This window comes from Lagenorhynchus albirostris, chromosome 11, assembly GCF_949774975.1.
Source record: "Lagenorhynchus albirostris chromosome 11, mLagAlb1.1, whole genome shotgun sequence".
In the NCBI taxonomy this organism is placed as follows: Eukaryota; Metazoa; Chordata; class Mammalia; order Artiodactyla; family Delphinidae; genus Lagenorhynchus; species Lagenorhynchus albirostris.
The window spans coordinates 16,460,534-16,483,037 of NC_083105.1; the positions used below are offsets into that span (position 1 = coordinate 16,460,534).

General features: G+C 46.8%; 1 protein-coding gene across 1 annotated transcript in view; it reads left to right on the forward strand.

Annotated features, from left to right (window-relative positions):
* Nucleotides 1-22,504, forward strand: part of NUAK1 (NUAK family kinase 1) — a 65,286-nt gene that overhangs the window by 22,570 nt on the left and 20,212 nt on the right. Inside the window, exon 2 of the mRNA XM_060165111.1 lies at nucleotides 7,201-7,321. Within this exon, the coding sequence (XP_060021094.1) occupies nucleotides 7,201-7,321 (121 nt within the window). The remainder of the gene's footprint in view (nucleotides 1-7,200; nucleotides 7,322-22,504) is intronic.

Below are 22,504 nucleotides of genomic sequence, written 5' to 3' on the forward strand. Positions count from 1 at the left end.
GCTACTGGAGACCATTTCCTGCAGGGGGCCTTGGGATGGTTTCTTAAGAGATTTCCAGCAGATCCCCGTAAGAGGGGGCTTCTCACAGCCCCGGCTAGACCCTCTCTCACAGAGCAGGCAGGATGGGGGGCTCCGGAGCTCACCTCCTCTCTCCTCCTCTGGACACATTCACTTTGACCAGGCGTGGGAGCTCCAGGTGGCCTGCAGAGCATGAAGTAACCCATGAGCAGCCAGCTTCCGTGGCCTCTGGGCATCCACAGGCCTGCCTCGGGCTAGGATGAGCCAGGTGTCCTCTGGGAACAAACCTTCCCTTTCCCAGGGGCAAATTAATACAGGTCACTGAGTCCCTTCAAGGAAGTAGCTTGTTTTAAATTCCCCTCTTTCTAGATGGGCAGTTCATGAATTTTCCTTAATCATCTAGCATTTAATATGACTGCATAGTATTTAAGTTACAGAAGGAGTGCCATCCCGGCCACATTGACTGTGGTTTAAGGTCAAACTAAAGAGTGCCGCAGAATCACCGGGGAAGCTTGTAAAAAGTGCCTGTCCCAGCTTGTCCTCATCCTCGAATTCAATAGGTCTGGGCTGGGCCCTGGAATCTGCATTATGGCAGTCAGCATCCCCCTTTCCTCCCCAGACGGAGGATCTGACGCAGGTGGTACGCCAGCCAGCCTTTGGCCAAGTGCTGTCTCCTGGAATCTAACTGCGTGCTCGGGGTGGGCTTGTCGCTTGCTCTATCATTGCTGCTGGCGCTAACTTTCCATCGGTGCCTGCCCGGTCAGCCCTGGCCACTGTCTCCTGTTTACAAACCTCAGCGCCATACAGGGAGTGTAAATCTGCCTGCAGTTTCTTAGTCATTAATTCCACTTCCCTTGTGGCATCGACACATGCAATAATGACATTCTTCGCTCAGCCCTTGAAGGGGGCAGGTCCAGAACAAGGGATGACTGTATCTGTAGATAGAAACATCCCAGGCCCTTCTGAGGACCTCCGAAGTGGGCCCTGGCCCGGTCAAATAAAAATCTGCTTTGCTGTTTCAATTCTGGAGATAGAACACATTTTTCATGGCAGGAGAAAAAAAAAAATCAGGGTCATCTGAGGAAACACCATCTCTTATGGGGAGTTTTGGGAAATCGAGGATTGAGAGCTGATTTACACAGGATTATATGTTCAGAAGCTCTTAGAAGGTTAAAAGGCTGGTGGTGGCGAATGGTAGGATAACGTTCTTTGAAGAAAAAGGTCTTTCTTCTATATGCTGTGCTCCCTGGCGTCAGGACGCCTCTCCTCAGAGCCTGCTGATACAACTCTTGGCTTCCAACCTGCTTCTGTCTGAAGAAACATCCACGCATTGACATGAATCAACAGGCCAGAGAGGAAGAGGCCCACGGTGGAGCTGCCTTGGATTCCCATGGGGCTGGTTGCATCACGGCAACTTGCTAGAGTGTTGTCCTGAGTTGGCCAGACTCCTCACGAAGAGCTGGGGGGCATTTAATTAATCAGGGGCCTTGGCTGCAAGGTGGCCTCCTGGCTGGTGTCACCGTGGTGATGGCCGGGCACAGCCTTTCTAAGTGAAAGCCGTTTGGTGATCCTGGGGAGCTTTGGACCCGTGGGGCCCATGCGGAGCTGTGCCTTTGCCTTGAACTCGGACCATCAACCAGGCCAGAGCAGGAACGCCCTACGCTGGCCTCCAACTTGACTTGGCTAACCATTCATTCCCACTGCAGATGGCCTCTGGGCCTCTTGGTAAGAAAAGGTCCCCTGAGCTGCCTCTGACTCAGTGCCTTGCAGCTCCCGTGGAGCTGTGGAACGTGGCCGGGTGTGAGATCACACCTGTGAATGGCAGGGAAGCTGCCAGCTCCTGTTGCCGGGATTAGAACTCAAACTTGTTCTCACTAAGTGATGCTAACGCCGTGTTTTATGGCCCTGTTTCTTCCCTGCTGCTCAGTCCCCGACTCCTGACCTCCCAGGACCTCACATGGGACCCTGTAAAAAACTTCATCTGCTTGGAGGGGGCCCATCACACTGGGCTTTGGGGACTGTTTGGGATCCTTTGAGAGATTCTGTCACCTGCCATGTTTGCTGTCCATCCCAGCTTTTTCCACAGCCTCGAGAATCAGCAGCCTCTGGGCTCAGCCTGCCTGGGTTCAAGTCCTCGCTCCATCTCTTCCAGGCAGTGTGACTTTGGGCAATGTTTATCTCCTCGGTGCCTAGGTGCCCCTGTACGACGGGGTTGTAGTTAGGACTAAATGAGATGAAGTCCACTGGCACGTGGTTAACACATAATAGATACTAGTTACTGTTATTGTTAAGAATATTGCCGTTGCTTTAAAAATGTTGATCTGTTAGGCCAAAGACAAAGCACTAAGATCTTGCTACTCCAAGTGTGGTCCCTGGGCTGACAGCACTGGTGCATCACCTGGGAGTTTGCTGGAACCCCAGAATCCCAGGCCCCACCTTAGACCTGTGGATTCAGAATCTTCATTTTGACCAGATGTCCGGGACCCCTTTGAGAGGCACTGTTCTGGAACAGCCTCCCTTTAGGCTGACAGATGTCAATCCATGAGCACCATGGGAGGTGGCTGTGGAGGGAAGAGGGTAGTGATTCTTTTGGTTGGAGCCTCAAATACACACAGTCTGCCCGGAATTTTCTCCACTCCCCAAAGCAGCCCAGGAAGATGGCTGGCTGCCCTGCTCTGTGTAGGTATGCAGGCTGGATATTAAATTTAACCTGTTCTTGCCTCAGTACAAATGTGGGGAAGGGGAGGATGTGTGGGGGAGGAATGGGGAGGGGAGAGGCCCATGTGATGATGTGCTGTGGGCTTGTCACCCCTTTAAATGTGGCCCAAGACCCTGTATCACCGTGTCGTTCTGACAGGCCTCGTTATAGTCACTGCCATTCAGTGAACACCTGAGGGCCAGGCACTGTACTTACTTCTCCCTCTTACAACAGCCTCAAGAGTTAGGGCTTGCTGACCTCATTTTACAGATGAGGAAACTGAGACCTGTGAGGTTCAGGTTTACCTGAGGTCATCCAGCCAGCAAAAGCCTGAGCTTTCATCATACTGCTCTGCTCCCCGTAGCCCTGCCTAGATCCCCGAGCTCTTAACATTCACAACGGCCACTGTGGAAAAGGAAGCCCAGCAGGCAGCAGAGCAGGTAGTTTTGGGTGATTATTCAAAAAAGGAAAAACAACCACTGCAGAAGAGAAGGCTGTTATATTTAGCAAGGGATCAGCATTGGCCGGGCTTTTTGCCTCTTAAACAGTCAGGCACCGCAGGGCAGAATTTGCAGGTCCACAGCCATAAGGTTTAATCATTGAACGATAGGGTGGCCTCATTTATAAGGCACACGGTGATGTCTAGACTTGGGAACACTTAGGAAAGGGGCTGTGCTGTGCGTTGGGCTTAAACACCTGAGTTCCCAGCTTCAATCATTTTGAAGGCAGAGTGAAATCTCTCCAGCGCCTGCAGGAACCAACTGGACTTTTTTTTGGAGGGTGTATTGATTTCAGACATTTGGTAACCTCTTCCTGCTGGGCCCTTCCCTTACCTCTGTCTTGCTTTGTAGATGTGGGTGAGGATTGAGGAAAACTGGGGAGGAGGTTTGCTCCATAATATCGGGCATCTCTGTGTATCTCTTTGGTAGCCTTTGGCCACTATTGGAAGGAGAAAGGGGAAATGGTCCTGAGGTTGCTTTTCGGGTTCCAGTTGTTCGTCCTCCTGTCTGGTCTCAGACTCAGGAGCCACGGATGGTCATGTGGGCTCAGCTGTTCTGAGCTTCCAGACATTTCTGATGAGGGTACAATTTAAAGACCCAGGAGAGAGATTCTCCTGCCCTTTTTGCACTTTGGGAACAAATGTGGTCTCCATTCCCTAGACCTTCACTTGCTGCCCCACGAGGAAGCAGGAGGAATTTATGGGGTATTGTCTCTGGGTTAAATGTGGCTGACATTTATTAAGCCCTTATCCTGGGCCAGGCATGTTCTAAGCCATTTAATCCTCATAGGGCCCTGTGAGGCAGGTCCTGTATTTTTCTGCTTGACAGATGAGGAAACTGGAGCACAGAGAGGTTTTGCGACCTGCTCAAGGTCACACAGCTGGTGAGTGGTTTTAGCCAGGACTCAAGGCCATGTCCTTAACCATCATGCTGCCTCACCGTGTGCTGGCTCAGTTTATCCTTCAACTTCACAAAGGAGGCGCTGCATTACGTTACAGAAGCTGCATTTTTAGATCTCATTCTCCTTTTTAAACAACTCTTCAAAAATGTGACAACCATTTTTAGCTATCTGGCTCCTATGGAAACATCCTGGGAGCTGGATTTGGCCTCAGGCTGAATATGCATCAAACAAAGGAGCAGGATAATTTCAGATGGTGTGGGAAAGGTGTAGGGAGAGTATAAGGCCAGGAGTGTCCTTATCAGGTAGAGGGGTGAGGGAAGGCCTCCCTGAGGGACCACGGAGCTGAAGCTTGAATGATAAGGATGTAAAGATCCGTGGTGTGTAAAGCACTTATCACAGTGTCTGTACCATATATTAAGTGCGTCGTGAATGCCGCTATTATTTCTATCCTTATTGCTTTCGTGGTTGGCCATTCATTGGATCTATGACCTTGGGTGAGTCATCTCCCGCTCTTGGGAGTTGAACTGAATGTCTCCCCTCTGGCCTTGACAGTTCTCAGTGATTTCTAGCATTTGTCTCCCACCACGCCTTTGAAATAGGGGGCAGAATGAGCCCTCTTTTACACTTTCAATAGAAGATTCATTGTCGGAAGAGGGAAGCTTTTGTGGAGGGACAACCACCATGGCTATTAACATTTATGGAGCCCTTTTAGTCTCCTCAGTGCCGAGCGGGGTGTGATTAGAATGTGGGCACTTTCCTCTTCACACTGGGCTGGAAACATCCCTCTGGCAAAGACACCGTGGGACCGTTGGCCTCTCGCTCCATGGTTGGGGGGATTGACAAGTCCACTTATTTTCTCAACCCCCGGAATGTCACTACCCTCCCCTGACCTTGGATGGTGAAAGAATTTATTTCTATTGTCATTTGACAATAGGGCCTCCCCAAGGCCAAGTTCAGCCTGCTGTATAATCAAAGGGGTAGTTTCACCACTCGGCCCATCTTTAGTTCCTGGAGGAATGTAGGAGTTGGTCCAAGAGCCACCCACATCCTCCACGGCCTGAGTGCGTTCACTGTCGGCTTCCTCCAGCGCAAGCTCCCAGGATCGCAGGCCCTGCTCAGATAAATTAAAGCCTTCAAGTCACGTCTTTACATTTGACGTAAGCAAAGGCAGGCATTTCTTGCTGCATCCTGAATGGGGCTGTCGTGAGGGCCTGGGGGAGCTGGGGGGCCTGGCACCCTGGTGAAAGGGGGCCTTGAAGCTGGAAGCTCATTCATCTCTGTGCAGCCTCCTTGTCTCCCCAGACGCGTGGTCCATCCACACTCCAGGGAGGGTGCTACCTGCCCCTGGGTTTACAGCAGGGCGTCCTGTGTTTCCTGTTTTCTTTCCCCATTCCTCAATTGCCCACGTTAAGTAGGACGCCAAAGAAATCCTAAGTCACCTTCTTGACGTGCCTGTCTTGGTGGTGCTGTTTGACTGGAGTGGTCCCTCCGTTTTTGCTCCAATTCTACTATCACTTCCCTGGTCTGGCCTCTCATCCACCTAATAACATCAACCCCTGCCCCCCTGCCCTTCTTCCCTCCTTCCCCCTTCCCTCTCTATGTACCTGCCTCCCTGCCCACGCTCAGTGTTTTCTCAGGCCTGCCACGCGCCAGGCATGGTTTTAAGCGCTGGAGAGAAAGCAGTGAACAAGATCCCCACTAGTGTAGGGTCAGGTAATGAATGACACCAATACTGATTTAATGACAGCTGAGGAAAGGTCTGCAAAGGAGAAATCCGGGGACCTGCTAGTTGATTTAACCAGCAAAGAGCAAAATCAAGAATAATAAGAGCTTCCTAAGTCTTGTGGCGTCACAGATGGACCGGTTGTATTTTAGAGACATTTCCGTGTATAGCGCTGCATGGGGATCTGGTGCCCAGTCGGAAACTGCAGATGATCACAGGTGTGGGTGCATTCCTGCTGCAGCCGCCCATGCTTGACCCTGTGATAGGCGAGGTGTGGCCCTGGGCTGCTGCTAACAAGGACTTTTTCCTCCAGAGCCTTTGCAGTCCGAGGGGTAGTTTTACTTCCTTTCATCCAGGAGAGGTTGCTAAGGTGAGGGTCGAGGTCACAAGAGGACCAGTTTGGAGGGAACTAAGCAGGCTTTCAGAGCTGGCAGCAAATCGATTGGCAGGTTTCCTTGTTACCCATGGCTAACCCCCTCCGCCAAAGTAGTTTTTGCCCCCCTTAGAGCCAAGGCGGATTAAATTACCAACCAACTTGTTTATGAGCAGAGATGAATTCATTGGCAAACATATTTCTTCCTTATTAGATTCCCATTGTCCTTTAATGTCTTTTTATTTATGTGTTTCTTTTGAGTAATTGCTCTGCGCCTTGGCCCTGGCAACTCTCTGCAGTTTGGATTTGCAGACAACATTGGCACGGAGCTTTTGGAATCAACTGGGGCTGGGCAGGGAGTCTCGCTTAGCTTCCTTGGTTTTACTCTGACTTTTCTCAAGCAGGGCCTTTTGGTCGTATCACTTGCTGTCAAAGGTGCCTTAGTGAGAGGAAGGATGTAGGAAGGATTTGGCTTCTGAACAATTGCATCAGCATAGCATAAGCCGGAGTCTTAAAACCCAAGGTTTGAGCAGAACTGGCCTTGAGACAGGCCACGCAGTAAAGCCTTTTCTATCCATCACTGCTGCAGCTGCATGGTGGGGCTGAGTGATGCTAATTTCACCTCTCCATGTTTAGTCATCGACACCCTGTACACCAAGCTCTCCTTTTTTCTTTTTTCAAAGGATCAGGATTCCTAGAGTAAATGAATCTGGCCACGTGAAGCAGCCCTCTGCTCTGTGGGAAAAAAAAAAAAAAAAAAAAGCCACCATCCCAAACCCAGGCTGTTAAAACCTGATGTTTTCTGTTGTCTGGAGAAGGGTGTTTTTGCTATAAATGAAAGATGTGACGGGGGTATTTCGAAGCTTTGTTTTGGTTATTGTCGGTTCTGCCAACAAGTAACATCTGTATTTATTTTTCAAACTCTCCCAATGGCTGATTTGCATCTGTTTAGTTCTCTGAGTAACATTTCATTTCCTGACTTTATAGGTTGCTATAAAATCCATTCGTAAGGACAAAATTAAGGATGAACAAGACATGGTTCACATCAGACGAGAGATTGAGATCATGTCATCCCTCAACCATCCTCATATCATCAGTATTTATGAAGGTCAGTGATTTTTTTTTCACCCCCGTATCAGTTACCATTTCTCATACCATGGGGCCTGCCAAGATTTTTAGGTAATTGCCCTTCTGGGCAGGAGCCAAGTATTTTTTCCTCATGATGCAAAAATAGCTGGGTGTTATCTCTTATTTGGTTACCTTGAGTGCAACCAGACACATGTAGCACAGCGCACTTTGGTGATAAAGTAGCTGTGGCTGGTGCCTCCTTCTGTCTTCCCCGTTTCTTGGTGGTTGCTAAGCAACCCACCTTATTGAAAACCACTATGTGAGACAGCCGTGGTTTCTGGAAAATGGCAGTTTTCTGGGTGGCCAAGTAACGGTGGATCTATTGTAAATGTCATTCCCCAAAGCTGATGCTTCAGGGGTGGTGTCGTGAGTTATTCAAAGTTAGCCTTTCTGAGTTAGGAATTAACTTCCAGCAGGTCCAAGAAATGCCAAGAAAGAAGAGGGATCTGTTGGTGTGACAGATACTTTGCAAATGCAGTTCGAGTTGTTGGTGTTTATAGAAGGACAGGGAGGGGAAGAGCTTATAAAGGTGCTCATGCTTCAACTCTTTAGTTCCTCATGGGAAGAAATGGAGAGTATAAACTTCCCAGTCTGTCATTTAAAAAACTATCCTTTAAAAAATTACACAAGCAACATGTGTTTATGGCAGAAATGATTGAAATACAACTGTTAAAATTTTAAAAATAATTTCTGCTCTCTCATTTTGATGAATGGTTCTTTATACATATTTATATTTTTAGTCTACTTTTCTATATCTGTAATGTGGTTTTTATCCAGAGTTAGATCATACTGTTTATACTGGGTTTTAGCTTGATTTTTTTCCATTTTTTATATCATGCATCTCTTCCTATATCAATAAATATTCCACTATAAGAACCTTTTAAAAGGCTTTATAGTGTTCCATTTATGGACATACCATAATTTATTGGATCTATTTTCTTTTGTCAAATATATAAATTGTTTTAAATTTCTGGTTATTATAAACAGGGCTTTAAAGACTCTCCTTGTACATCATGTTTACATTCATTTCTGATTATTTTCTTATGAAAAATCCCTAGTCTTGGATTTACTGAGTCAAAACATTTCTGTAGAATATTTTTTAATATATGGTTGAGTCAGAAAAATAAACCTATTTTTAATTTCTGGTCTGTTCATCATAACTTATACAGTAAGGGCTAAGAGGAAACCAGACGGTGACCCTAAAGTTTTTCTGATATTTCAGTTTTCCTTCTTCTGGTTCCCTGCTGGGTTTTGCTATGCTTTTTTCCCCCTGCTATTTCTATTTTTGCTCCTCATGTAGAAGTAAATGCTGGTAATATTTTTCTAAAGCTCATTTTTGGGACCCTTGGAGATAGGATTTTTAAGGGGGAAATCTGCATTTATTCAGTCACTTATTCATTCCACAAACATCTCTTGCAGTGGGTCTCAAACTGCAGTCCCTGGACCAGAAGCATCAGCATAAATTGGGATTGTTAGAAATGCAGAGTCCCAGGCCCTGCCCAGGACCTGCCGTAGATATGTAAACAACATATTCTGGGACCAAGGAGGCCCAAGCTTAGAAGTTTTCATGGAAATATATGGCATCCAAGCTGGGCCTTGAAGGAGTTTTTTGGAGGAAGAATTGACAAAAGTAGAATTCCAGGCAGATAAAACAAATCTGAATATGCCTGGTAATTGGGGGGAATTTCCAGAAGTGAGAAGTGAGTTGAGATACAAAATGCAGGATGAGAGTGAATTTTATTAAATGTGGAGTGTTTTTGCTCTTTGTGTTGCCATGGAAACCTGAAGGCCATCATGCATAGTGTGGACCAGTGTGGGTCACGTGCTCTGTGTGCAGTTCTGTGAGATTTCTTAGCCTAGAGCTGGAGGCTTCTTTACCAGGAAGCAGAGTTTTAATCCAGCATGAAGTTTCCAGTTCTTTATTTGGGAGACGGGTCTGTGGTCACAAAAGTCTGGCATCAAGAAGCCTACTTCTTTACTAGCATCATGCCGTCCTTGACCTTGGGAATCCTTCAGGCTGAATGGGGAACAGGAGTCTGTCCCCCTCCAAGGGAAGGCCAGAGATGAACCTCAATGGAAGAACATCCTATTATCAAGGTCAAGGCCTTCATCCAGCCCCTGCTGGAGGCTTCAAGAAGAGAAGCCCTTGCTCGTAACTTTAAAGATGGGTATCAGCATGAATTAAAGTTCTTTGGGTGACTAGAAATAACTTTCACCAAGGCCTCAGGTGAGAGCTTGGGCTTCAATTCATAAAACCCTTAGAACTGGCTTTAGGGAGTCGGGGAAGAGCTTGAGTTCTCACACCAGACTTGAGACTTTGAGCAGGATGGTGGGCCTTTCAGTGCCTCAATGACTGCACCTATATTGGGATAACAATTCTACCCCCTCCTAGGGTTTGTCAGTAGGATTAAATGAGATGATACATATACTGGTAAGCTCAAAAAGGTCATTGTTATGAAGACCCCATAATCATCCTAAGTAGTTCTTAATCTGGGCCATTGACAGGATATTTCATGAGTGAGCTACAGGGGGTCTGTAAATCCTCTGAAATTAAGTATGTAACTACGTTGTCTAAGCCACTGGCTACAGATGGATATTAAAATTAATTGAAATAAAAATTCAGCTCCTCAGACACTTTAGCCACATTTCAAGTAGCTCAACGGCCACATTTGGCTAGTGGCTGCCATATTGGACAGCATCGAAGTTGTGGAAACTGAGGCTCTGGAAGGTTCATGACTCCCTGGGTGTGTTTGTTTGCTAGGGCTGCTACCACAGACTGGGTGGCTTAAACAATAGAAATTTATTTTTTCTTGGATTTGGAGGCTTGAAAGTCCAAGACTAAGGTGTCAGTAGAGTTGGTTTCTTCTAAGGCCTCTCTCCTTGGCTTGTAGACTGCCATTTTCTCCCTGCGTCTTCACATCTGTATGTGTCTGTGTCTAAATTTTTCCTTCTTAGAAGGACACTAATCATTTTGGCTTAGGGCCCACCCTAATGACCTCATTTTAACTTGATTACTTCTTTAAAGACTACCTCCAAATAGGATTGCGTTCTGAGGAACTAGGTGTTAGGACTTCAACATAGCGTTTTTTGTTTGTTTGTTTTTTGTTTTGCAGTGGGGCTGGGAATATTCAGCTTATAATACTGGGTACGCTGGCTAGTTGGTGGCCCTGGCACACAGGTCTTCTTACCCCACTTGTTTTTTTCCCTCTGCCAGGCCTCAGCCCTGTATTTCTGACCTTGTGTCTTGTTTTGCTGGCTCTGCAGCCCACCACTGTGCCCCAGGCATCCCCCTCAGCCTGGCCTTTTCCCTTCTTTTCAACCCTGGGGTGTGGCAGGGGCAGTGCAGAGGTAGCAATGGTGGTGGGAACTGAGTCTGTGAGTTAATACCCTGGTCCCTCTGTAGCTCACAAAGTGAAACCTTCTCCCTGGAAGCTGATTGGTCGTTTGATGGGCCAATCAGGAGCCTTAGCTGAGTTCAGACATGTGTTAATTTTCTGAGTGAAAAATCAGTGCCCAGGCATCTAATTGGCTGTTTGGACATTAGCTAAGTGAACTTTACAATTTCTTCTTCAACAAGGACCTTTGTGATTTAAAACAGACACACACACACACACACACACACACACACACACACACACACACACACACACACACACACACACATACATACATACATCCTAGCAAAAGCAGCAGTAGCAATAACAATAATAGCAGCAACATGACAAAGCAATGATGCGCCTAACCCTGTACGTTTAGGACCTCTGGGGTTTCATGTGGGGAATGCACCATTTTGGACTGTACAATCAGGTGATATTGTAATAACTAGTTCCAGAGGAATAATTCATTCATTAAAAAAACTAAGTGCCCACTACATGCCAGGCCCTGTTCTAGGTACTAGGAATGCAAAGGTGAACAAGGCAGGCTCTGGGCTATGGAGCTGAAATTTAGTGAATAGACAGGCGAACAGATAAGTGACTTTTGAGCTGAGACCTGAATGGAATGAGAAGTGAGCCCTTTGAAGACCTGGGCATTCCAGGCAGAGGGAACAGTATGTGCAGATGCTCAGAGGAGGGAAGCAGCTTGTATTGTGAGAAGTGACAGAGGGCCTCTGAGACTGAGGGACTGAATAGGGTGGCAGGAGAGAGGAAATTGGAGAGGGCCATATTTTGACCACATTGGCTAAAGGAAAGAGTATGGATTTTTTACACCAGGAGTAGGGGGATGCCACTGGTTTTGAGGAAGGAAGTAACATTTTAAAATTAACACTTGAAAGTAATACTAATAATAGCTTGGAGTTATTGAGTGTTTACCCTGTGCTAGGATATGTGTATGTATGATCTCATTTAACCCTTATATCCATGAAAGATGAATTGTTAAGATCCCTATTTTATGGTAAGGAAAATTCAGCTTGTTGGCTAAGTGCATTTTCCAAGGTTATACCAACTACTAGTAACTGGTGGATCTGAGAGTTGAACTTAGCGACACTCTGAAGCTTGTGCTGCTGATACTAACCAGGTATTTGGTGGTCTGCAGCGACCCCTAATTGGGGGCAAGCCTTGTCCTAAACCCTGTGATACAGATAATTCCTGGCCTTCATAGAGGTTACTGTCTTAAATATGTAAGAGTATTAAATCCCAGCTTGGTGGGTATTTTAGAGAATATTTCTGCATACATGTTAGGAAGAAGCTTGGGTCCCCAGTCCAGTAAATTCATAGGTCAAGTGTTTCCTCAGCTGCAGTTCATGGAAATGTAAGTTATTTGTATATTATTCACAGTACCTGCAGGCTCATAAAACCTGCAGCTTCACTGAATCAGTGCTGCTGTTCACCAGATCTCAAAAATAATTCCTCTTAAATGTTTCTTTCCCAAACCAGATCCTGGGGTTACTCTCCTATTGACACGTAGGTGAAGGTGATTGACCCTCAAATTTGTCAACTCTGTGTAAACACACCAACCATAACTGGCTTCTAATGCTAAGTAAATAAAAGAGGATAGACATATACCTTCTAGCGTGTGATGCTATAAGGGTAACCTAATCGAGAGAGAAAAGGAAGAAAGAAATCTCTGGCACCATCTTGGGATGGACCCTGTTTTCAGTCAAAGGAATTCCATTCTCTCAGCAGGGAGGTAATTGACAATAAGGAAAGAACAGCTGAAAAGGAAGTGCCCCGGAGCTTTCAACTTGGTTTGCCTAGGATGGAAGAGATAAAAACGGTTTTTGCCTGGGGTTCTGATTTCAGGACCCAAGTTCAAACATCAAAGGCACATTGTCTCACCCCCATTTCCCCTTTGGAAGCCCAGGAGACTCAGTCTGCAAAACCACGACCCAGCATCTTGCTGCCCAACACTTCAGGGAAACAGCACAGTCCAGCATGTAAAAGCGAAAAGGTGGGGAGTGGGGAGATTGGACCGTGCCTTCACTTTTATGCTCTTGTGGTTTTTTTGTTCCTGGAAATCTCTTTTCTTGGCCCTGCAAGATTACATCTTCTCTCTCGGCCCTTTTTTACATTGTGATATGCCAGACTGGCCAGCCTTTTCATCACATCCCCTGTCTTAGGTAAGGGTGAGCCTGGCTTTCTGGGGACAAAGTAGGATGGCTATTTGGCATTTGTCAGCTGTGATCTCTTGCCTTTGGGAGAGTCTCTCAAACTTCAAAAACACTGTAGCAAGCAAATGTGTTTCTTTTAATAATCATGTGAGTTTCATGCCCTGGCTCCATGAGCCTTAAACCTGCTGTCCATGAGAGGATGTAAAAGAGTCCATATTCTACTAAATTCTCCGAACTCCTACTGTGGAGACGTTTAGGATGAATTTACTATCAGTTAAAAGCTCCTCCCAGCTTCTTAGAAGTATACATTACAATATGCTTTTTTAAGCTACCTGTGCCTTATGAGATTCCGATAGATCTTTCTGGAAGGGGATCTAGTTCTTGTCTCTTGGTGAAAATCACTGCTTTAAAAATCCAGGCTCTGATGACGGGCATTCCTGCCTTCTCCTCCCTTGCAACTTGTGGCCAGAGGCAATGAGACCAGTGCAAGTTGTTTCCACAGAACTCAGCAGAGGTCCTGGAGTGAGAAACTTTTGCTGCCCCTGGAAGAGAACCCCTTGAGGATGGCAGGATCCCGATAAACTGCCGAATAATACACTTGAGCACGATTCTCAGAGGGTGACCCAGGACCAGAAGCATCAGCATCTCCTGGGCCCCCATCCCAGACCCACTGAATCAGAAACCCTGCAAGTGGACCTGACGTTCTGTGTGATAACCAGCCCTCCAGGTGACTCTGATGCACTCAAGTTTGAGAAGCACCATATTAGAAAAACCCCTGCTCAGTAGGTTAGAAACTAAAGCAGGGCTTCATTGCAAGCATCAGTGATTTGGAAATTCCTACAATGGAAGCGGTTAACATTTTTCTTCTCTGGCTCAATCCAGAGTTTTCAGGCAGCAGGCAAATCCTGATTTAGGCTCTTTCAAAACCAAGGGACAGCTGATTTGATCTAACAAGGTCTGTGGGTCACTAATACTACCCCGTGTTCTTATTCATTTGCTTACTTAATCATTCATTCATTTTACAAAGATGTATTGAGCACCTATATGCCAGGTACTGGTCTAGCAGGGTGAATATGTAGGCATTGTCCAAATGGGCTTAGATTTGAATTAATCGATTGCTTTGCCAATTGCTACTGTGTGACCTTGGGGTAGTGACTTACCCCCTCTGAGGCTTGGTTCCCTTAGCTATAAAATGGGGTCAATAGCTAGCTACTTTATAGATAAGATTGTGAGGATTAAGATAATGAATAAAATGGCTAAGCTTGGTCCCAGATACACGCTCAATAAACCATACTGATCATTCTTGATGTGATGTGAGTTAGAGATCTGAGAGGTCCTTTCTGGCTGGAATAGAAACTTCTCTTGGGAGGTGGTAGCAGAGAAGGTTGAGGCCAGATTGTCCATTTCAGTGATTCTGAACTCTAGATGCACATTAGAACCTCATGGGGCATTTGCAGGAAGAAATGCTGATGCCTGGGCCTCGCCCCTAGGGATTTCAATTTAATTGGCCAGTCTGAGAAAGATGGGCTTGATCCTCCAACCAGGAGGAAGTGAGCCCTGCTCTAGAAACTTGTCTTGGTCCGATCATTTGTCATCAGTGGATTCCAGAGCAGAACATGTGTCTGGCAGCTGTCACCAGTGAGCCGTGGGCGATACCTTTGGGCTTGGGTTTCCTTCCTCAGCCATTTGGTTGCTGCCCTCATCAGGGACTCAGAGCCCCATGAAACAGTTTGTTGAACTTGGCAAAGTGGTGTATTATGCTTGTGTTTACTCTTCTGAACCCATGGCGAATTGCTGAGCATTTTAACACGCTCCCTCTGCTGTCAGATTCACAAGTTCCACATGAAGTCTCTTCAGACTGCATCCAAATGAAGGACCCACCCGTTAATCACACAGCTCCAGAGAGTTTTCTTCACTTATAATCAGACAAACAAGCTCTTGGGCTGTGAATCTGTCCAGTCACGTTTCTAATGAGTTTCCTATGAAGTTAGCTATTTGACCTTCAAGTGTATTATTTTCATTGTTTTCATTTGATTACACCCAAGTCATTTTTCTAGAGGCTGGAGATTAGAAATAAAACAACCCAACACGAATGCTACTCCCTGGCTGTCCTGCCTCGCCCTCTTGGGTTTCCTGGAATTCAATATTTTCTAGTGCCTCAAATAACACCACTAGTACTTGAAGCTGATTTTTAAAGGAAAAAAAAAAAAAAAAGGAACTGTATTGCCATGTAACTTAGGGTCTTTTGAAATGAACTGGGATGGCTCTGTTAATTTGCCGAGGATGCAAATTAGGAAGGCTCATGGAGTGTAGAAGGGGGGGTCTCTACAGTGACCATACCCTACAGAGGAGATTTGGATATTGAAGGGGGATTGGACTAGATGAACTATAACTTCTAACTTGCAGAGTTTGAGGGTTTTTTGATTTGGGAATTTGTGCTCCGCCCCCTCCAGTGACTTCTGACAGTGGGTTCATCTGGTAGGTACGGCTCCAAGATTGACATCTGTGCTTTGGAGCACCACTGGGGACTGAAGAATGGACCGCAGTTAAGAGAACCAGGCTTGTGGAGTCCTTTGATGTCTTTGTGTTAGTTCACTCTTTCCTCTGTTCTCCTACCCCTCTCCCATCCCTCAAGGGCACAAATGCAATCGCAAATGTGGATTCTGCCAGTGCAGATCCATAATAATCCTGGATTTGAGCCAGGCATGTCTTTGTTTGTTCTTCTTTCTTAAACTAAGATTTGCTGCCTGATAATAACAGCTGACACTTACATGTCTGCTTACTGCTGCGTGCTGGGGTAACCCTCACAAGGAGGATAGAAGCTTCATTTTAACAGATGAAGAAACTGAGGCAACAGAAAGGTTAAGTAACTTGCCAGGGTCACTCACATGGGTAAATGGCAGGACCCGGATTTGCACCCAGGTAGCCTGGCTTCGGGAGTCAAGCTCTTAAGCTCTGCACTCTGTTGCCCGACGAAGCAGACTAGAATTTAGGGTTGACAAGATGGTCCTGAGCCATACCTCAGGGTCAGGCAGTGGCTAGAGCCAGAGGTGTGATGCCCACATGTTTGTCTTTTCCACCCTAAGTGATAAGGGTGGGGTGAAACCATGTAACAAAGCCACCTGTGGGGATTCTCAGGAGAGGGAGACTAAGGCTGTTTTCACAGAGGGTGGGGTTTCTGTCCCTTCACTGTGCAAATTGGGGGAGCATGCTTTTTTCCAGAAGTTCACTGTGGAGGAGGGTGGAGTCCAATGGTTGGTCCTACATGGCGCCCTGATTCCTTCTCCCACACAGCCCCTCTATCCTGGTCATGTCCCCTGCCCTCCTAGGGTTTGCTCTTGGTCTCCCCAGATAGCACTAATAAATGGTACTTGGCCAGCCTTTTTCATCCACTCTTCCTCGGGCAGCTTATACACTTTCTTTCATTTCGTCTGCCTTCTGTGGAGTCCACTGCTGGCAATGGGTGGCCTTCTTGACTCTGGTTCTCCCTGGGCATGCCAACCGACATCCAGAAAGAGTTTTGGTTTAAGAAAAGACAATGAGTGAACTAAAGAGCCTTTCATTGTCCAAACCAGGAAACACATTGAGTCAACTCTGACCAACTCACTGATGATGGGAGAGTTGCCAGTCTAGGTTAATTTTCTCACTCTCACTGCCCTGGGCTTTCAGACTTAAGGGATTAGAGGACCATTTTATGAAGGTCTAAGCCCATGAGGTGTCTGAAGTTTAGTTCTGGGGAGGGAACTCTTAAAGTATGAATCTTGTATTGACTAAATGACCCAATTAGGCTGCAGACAGTTCTTGTCAAGGAAAGATCACTCCATTTCTGAAATGAAAGAGAAAATGACTTTCTGGGAGGATCCTCCTGAACTTTAATAAGAGAGCACCCTGAGGAGTGGAATGGTGCTTCTATCTGAGGGCTTAGGAAAGTAATAAAAATGCTGCTAATGTGAGGAGGCCCTGCCATGGAGCGAATGGCAGCACCCTGGAAGTGATTTAGGAGATGGAGTCGATGGAAGGCAAAGGCATGAAGAGAATTCAGACTGGTCCATCCTAGGCTCTTGGCCTTTCACTTAAAACCAACAGACGAGTCTTCCTCTCTTGAGGTTGCATGTTAAGCAGAAAGAGAGCCTCCATTTTTTATAACCTGCTTCTCATGGAACGTCCTGTTAATTGATTCTCACCCTCTCCCTCCCCAAGCCCATTTTCTTCCTACATGGCCTCGTATTTGGCTCTAAATGACCAGTGGATGGTTGAAATCTCAAGATCTCCTCACTCATCAGCGTCTCTCCCAGGCCAGGCCACTGTTTTTATCGTATGCATTTTCTCAAGTTATACAAGTTGTGTTATTAACCCCAAGGGAGGGAATGGTTAGGAGTTGGGTAATTAGCGTGGTTGTGAAAGCCAGACAATCAGAAGGCAGAACTGGCCTGTCAAACTGAACATCTGACGAAATTCAGAATTAATTGGGAGAAGTAGCTGTTACTATATAGCAGCCAATTCCCACTCTCCCTTGAAATGGAAAATAAACAGAAAACAAGAAGAATAATTCAAGTGGGTATCCGGGAAGAAGGCCCTTCTGCGGAACAGTAGAAGCAAAAGGAGAGTTCCACGCCTGTTTTCTCTAGGAATCTCCTCAGGCCCACTCAGGCTGCCTCACCCATCGTTCTCGCTGCTCATCTGGGGACTTAAAGTCTATATCCCACAGGTTAGCATTTGATTTATTTTATAAGTACTAGTTTTATACAACTAGATAGCAACTCCTTGAGAACAAAGACCGTCTTATGCTACATTTGTATCTCCTTTAACACATAGCAAAATGTTCAGGTAAATGCTTCAGATAGGCTGATAAACAAGCATTGTCAGAAAAGGGAGTGATGTTGGTTCTCCTTAATGAAGGAGAATCTTTACTGAGTATTAGGCAAGGAGAGTAAACCTATGATGGAGGAAAGTGGTGGGGAGTCATGGCGAGAATATAAGCTTTCAAGTCAGCCACATTTGGGATCAGATCCTTACTGGTTATCTGCCCAACAGACATGCATACAGAGGAGCATCAAAAGACACACACAAGAATGTTCATAGCAGCATGATTCGTAATGACCCTCACCTGGAAACAACCCAAATGTCTCTCACCAGTAGAATGGATAAGTTAGCATGACACACAAATTGGAGTACTCTGCAGCAACGAGGATGGACGATCTCTGACTACATGGAATGGCATGGATTATTCTTACAAATATAATATTGAACGAATGAAGCCAGACGCGAAAGAATATACTGTATGCTGCGTGATTTCATTTTTAGAAAACTCAAAGTCCAAAACGAATCTATGATATTGGCTTATATACATATCCTTGGGGAGATGGTTAGTGACTGAAGAGGACGTGCGGGGGGGTGCTGGCCACATTGTTTCTAGATCTGAGCGCTGGTCCTCTATTTAGGAAGTAGGGGTGATATTAATGTCTCATAGGATCGTTAGTGTTGGATGTGACAATCCATGGCATGCAGTAGTTGCTCAGTAAGTGTTAACTACGGTGATTATGAATCAGCCTTCTGGGAGAGGAGAGATCACTGACTGGGGAGGCTCTTGGGGTGATGTGAGCCCTGCACTCTTTCATGGGTCCAGGATCCTGGCTGCCACCCTGTCCCTCGTTCCATATGTTTATTGTTCTTGGCGATGTTTGGTTGCGTGTCTGTCAAGCCCCTTGGGGGCCTTCAAGGCCTCTGTGTTTCATTCATAGTCTGTTGCTTCTTTCTCTTGTCTTAGTCCCTGGCACCTGTCCCCTCTGGGGGTCCCGCTTACGGCGCTCCTGTTCCCCCCTTCACTCGTGTTGCTCCTTCTGCCGGGCTGACCTTTCCTCCCCTTCTCACCCTGGTAAAGATTTCTTCCAGTATCCCCAGCGCCATGCACGTCATGGGTGCTTTGTACAGTTTTTGTGGCTCTTCTAGAAACCTGGGTCTGCACCACGCGGACCTGGCGCCTGCACTGCGGGCTGACTCAAGTTGAGCTCAGTTTCTATTCCGGGGCTTAATTTTCCTGGTAGGCTTGGCATGTCAAGGGCCATAGTTTTCCCTACCATTCTGGAGCTACCGGGCTTCTGGGTAGAACTGTCTGGCCAAGAGACACAGGCTTTCATTTTTCAGAAAGGAAACCCTTCCCAACTGGTGGAAAATAAGCTTTTGCTTAGTGACTAATAACAAAAACACAGACAAGATTTCTGGGCTTATAAATAACCAGTTGTAAAAGTACCCAAGGGAAGCAGCCCTTTTTGCCAGAAGAATGGCTGTGAGTGTTCCTGTCACCTGGCGGATAGGGACCTCACCGCGGGCAAGGAGTCGTGGGCCAGGGGTGCGGAAGCCGGTCATTCTTCAGGACGAATTCCCAAGGCCTTGCTGTTATACATTATAAATCCTGGGCTATTCTGGAAAAATAATAGCTGATCTCTAAGGTTCTTCCTGCTCGAAAATCCTGTGATTCTGCGGAGCCACAGCGTGTTTTAAAGAGTGATGCCGGCCGGGAGAGGAAAGTCATAGGGTTTTGTTTGCCAGAGCTGCCTAAGAGGCAGATGAAGTAATTATGAGAATAGCTCCCATTGACTGAGCAGTGGCCAGGGCACCGTGCTCAGGGTGCTAGGCCCATGAGCTCACTGAATCCCCCATTACCGTGTGAGGAAGTTGTTAGCCTCATTTGACTGATGAAGAGACTGAGGTTCAGAGTGGTTGATGTATATGGATAGCAGTATAGGGGCTAAGAGGGTGGAGTGTGCCATCAGACCGTGGGCCCAGGCCTCGAGCTTGCTTTGTGGCCGTGGCAGTTATTAACCTTGCTGTACCCGGGCTTTCTCATCTGTAGAACAGAGATACTCATAGGACCAAAGCCATATGAAATAATGCATGCAAAATGCCATGGGTACAGTGCCTGCACATAGTAGGCCTTCAGTAAATGCTGCTGTTATTAGGAAGGGCTCAGGAAGCTTCATGTATAATACCACATAGCCTCCTGGATGAATCACTGATGCCCCAAGTCTAGAAATGTAGGGCTGCCACCAGGGCCTTGACCCTGACTCCAGCTGCTTCCTGCTGGAGGACTGGGGGGTGGGATCTCAGAGCCAGGCCTGGCCCCGTGGACAGTTCTCTCGCCCGGCTGCCCACCAGCCCTACCAGCAACAGTGAGGCTATTGCCTCGTTCATCCATTGTTTCCCAAACTGGCTCCCAGTTAGTTCAGTAGGAGTACTGCAGTGGCCAAATCGCCCTGCAAAACTCAGAGTTAAAGAAACTAGGTTCTCCAGGGGGTGATCAAGTATTAGCATTTTCCAAATATTTTACCTATGTTTTACCATGGAACCCTTCTTTTCCTCCAGAATGTCTTGTGGGACTAGTGTTCCATGAAACATGCACTGGGAACTGTTCCCCAGCACCCCCTCCAAATGCAGTCAGCAAAGAGGCAAGAGTGAACAGAGGGGAGATCATTCAGAAGGGGGTGGCCAGGGACGTGAGACAGGTGGACAGGATCAGGCTCTATTTTAGAGGTAGGACCAGAAGGAGTTACTGATGGAGGCTGTTTAGTAAAACATTGGACATATTGAACTGTGTCAAACTGAATTGTGTTTATATCTCCTTGATACCAAGCTAGCCGGTTGGAAAGGGATACATCTGGTCACTGAAACAGTCCTTTGGTCTGCGTGCAGCCGGTGACCCACACCTTCTGAGGGTCACTGAAGGGGCCAGTGGCTTTGACCTCCTTCAAGGATGCATCAGACTCTTTGGGGGCGTGAGGCTCCGTGTTTATTTCCCTGTCGAAGTACTTTCCCTCTTCCTCCTCCGCCCTGACCCCACTGGTTTTTAAAATTAGAAAACCCACTGCCCTCTCCAGGACCTGTCACTCTTATCATTTTTAGAGGCTGAGCCATGCATCTTGAGGCAGCTTTTCCAGTTTCCAAAGTTTATTGTTAATGAAAAGCGCACAACAGGCTGAAATTCCTGGCAAGAGCCAAAGCTGCAGGGCACACCGAGGCCAGCAGATGCGGGAGCAGCCAATTTTGTTTTTGTTTTCTTTGCGGTACGTGGGCCTCTCACTGTCGTGGCCTCTCCCGTTGCGGAGCACAAGCTCCGGACGCGCAGGCTCAGCGGCCATGGCTCACGGGCCTTGCCGCTCCGCAGCATGTGGGATCTTCCCGGACCAGGGCACGAACCCGTGTCCCCTGCATCGGCAGGCGGACTCTCAAACACTGCGCCACCATGGAAGCCCCTCCCTTCGTTTTATCAGAGAGGTTTGGCTTGACTTGAAGGAGCCAGAAAGGAACTGGAGGAGCCTGAGCTTCTAGCAGCCAGTGACAAGGTATGGGAGGACAGGGGACCCAGGCTGAGAGCACGTTCCAGTTCATCGAGTGTGTCTGGCTCAGTGCTAGGCCCTGGGGTCCCATAGTAGTGATACCAACAATAATAACTAACATTATTGAGTGTATGCCATAAGTACAAGCCTCGTTGTAAGCATTTCACATACCTGATATCAATAAACCCTCCCAACAATTCTAGGAAGTACTTACTGATATTATTCACATTTTGCCATTGACTAAAGTGTGAGGCACAGAGAGGGTACGCAATTCCCCCAGAGTCACACAGCAAGCAAGAGGGAGGTCTAGGAATCTACTTAGGAGTGTCTGATTCCAAAACTACAGTTTTTACCTCTCCAAGTCCAGACTCACAGTCCCGGCAGAGGAAATAAATACGTAAATCAGCAAATATATCCACACAGTTCGAAAGTGCTGTGTTGCAAGTATCCGTTATGAGAAGTAGAAGGGAGGCAACATGGGCATCAGATTTGAGTTCATCCTTGACTGATGAGTTGGAGCGTCCCTGGCGGGTAAGACAGGTGGGAGTAGAGGCAGAGGGCAGAGCATGGAGGTGGGAAACAGCAGTGTGTTTGTGTGTGATTGGGAGAAACAGTGAACAGTCTGGCATCAGTGGGCATAGGGGGCCTGACAGGCAGTGGTAGAAGCCGACGAGATGGAGGGAGGTAGGCAGGGGTCCTTCAGGGAAGGAGGGTACCCTACCAACGTTTTTATACCACATCCCTTGGAAGGATGGATTTCAACACAATTCTTATTTTGTCTTTGCTCAAAGGATGTCTTATGGTAAAGCCCCAACTATAAAGCAGATAGCAGTGGAGTGGCTTTGGCTGGGGTGGACCTGAGGACCTAGAGCCTGTCCTTCATGATCTCCCCTGACCTACCCCCAGGGGCATCTGCCTGGAACTCCTAGGACTCAGTCAAGCAGAGTTTGAGCATTACTGCTAGAGAATATCAGGTTTGTGGAGAGAGAAGCATTTAGTGCCATGTAGTTATTTAGTAGAATGGTCCAGAATGCATTTGTGAGGTTTTGAATTCCCTCATTTAATAAATATGAATTGAGCCCCTTTGCCAAAAGGCATTGAGTGCTGGGGATACGTCAGTGAATGAAATAAACCAACCCTCATTTAGATTCTAGTGAGGCAGACAGAATAAATGCACAGACTAGATGTGTAACAGGGCTAAAAGGGGTCCATAGGACATGTAGGACCTGGTGGCCACATTTGGAACTTCGGGTTTTATTTTGAGTGAAATGGAAAGTCTGGA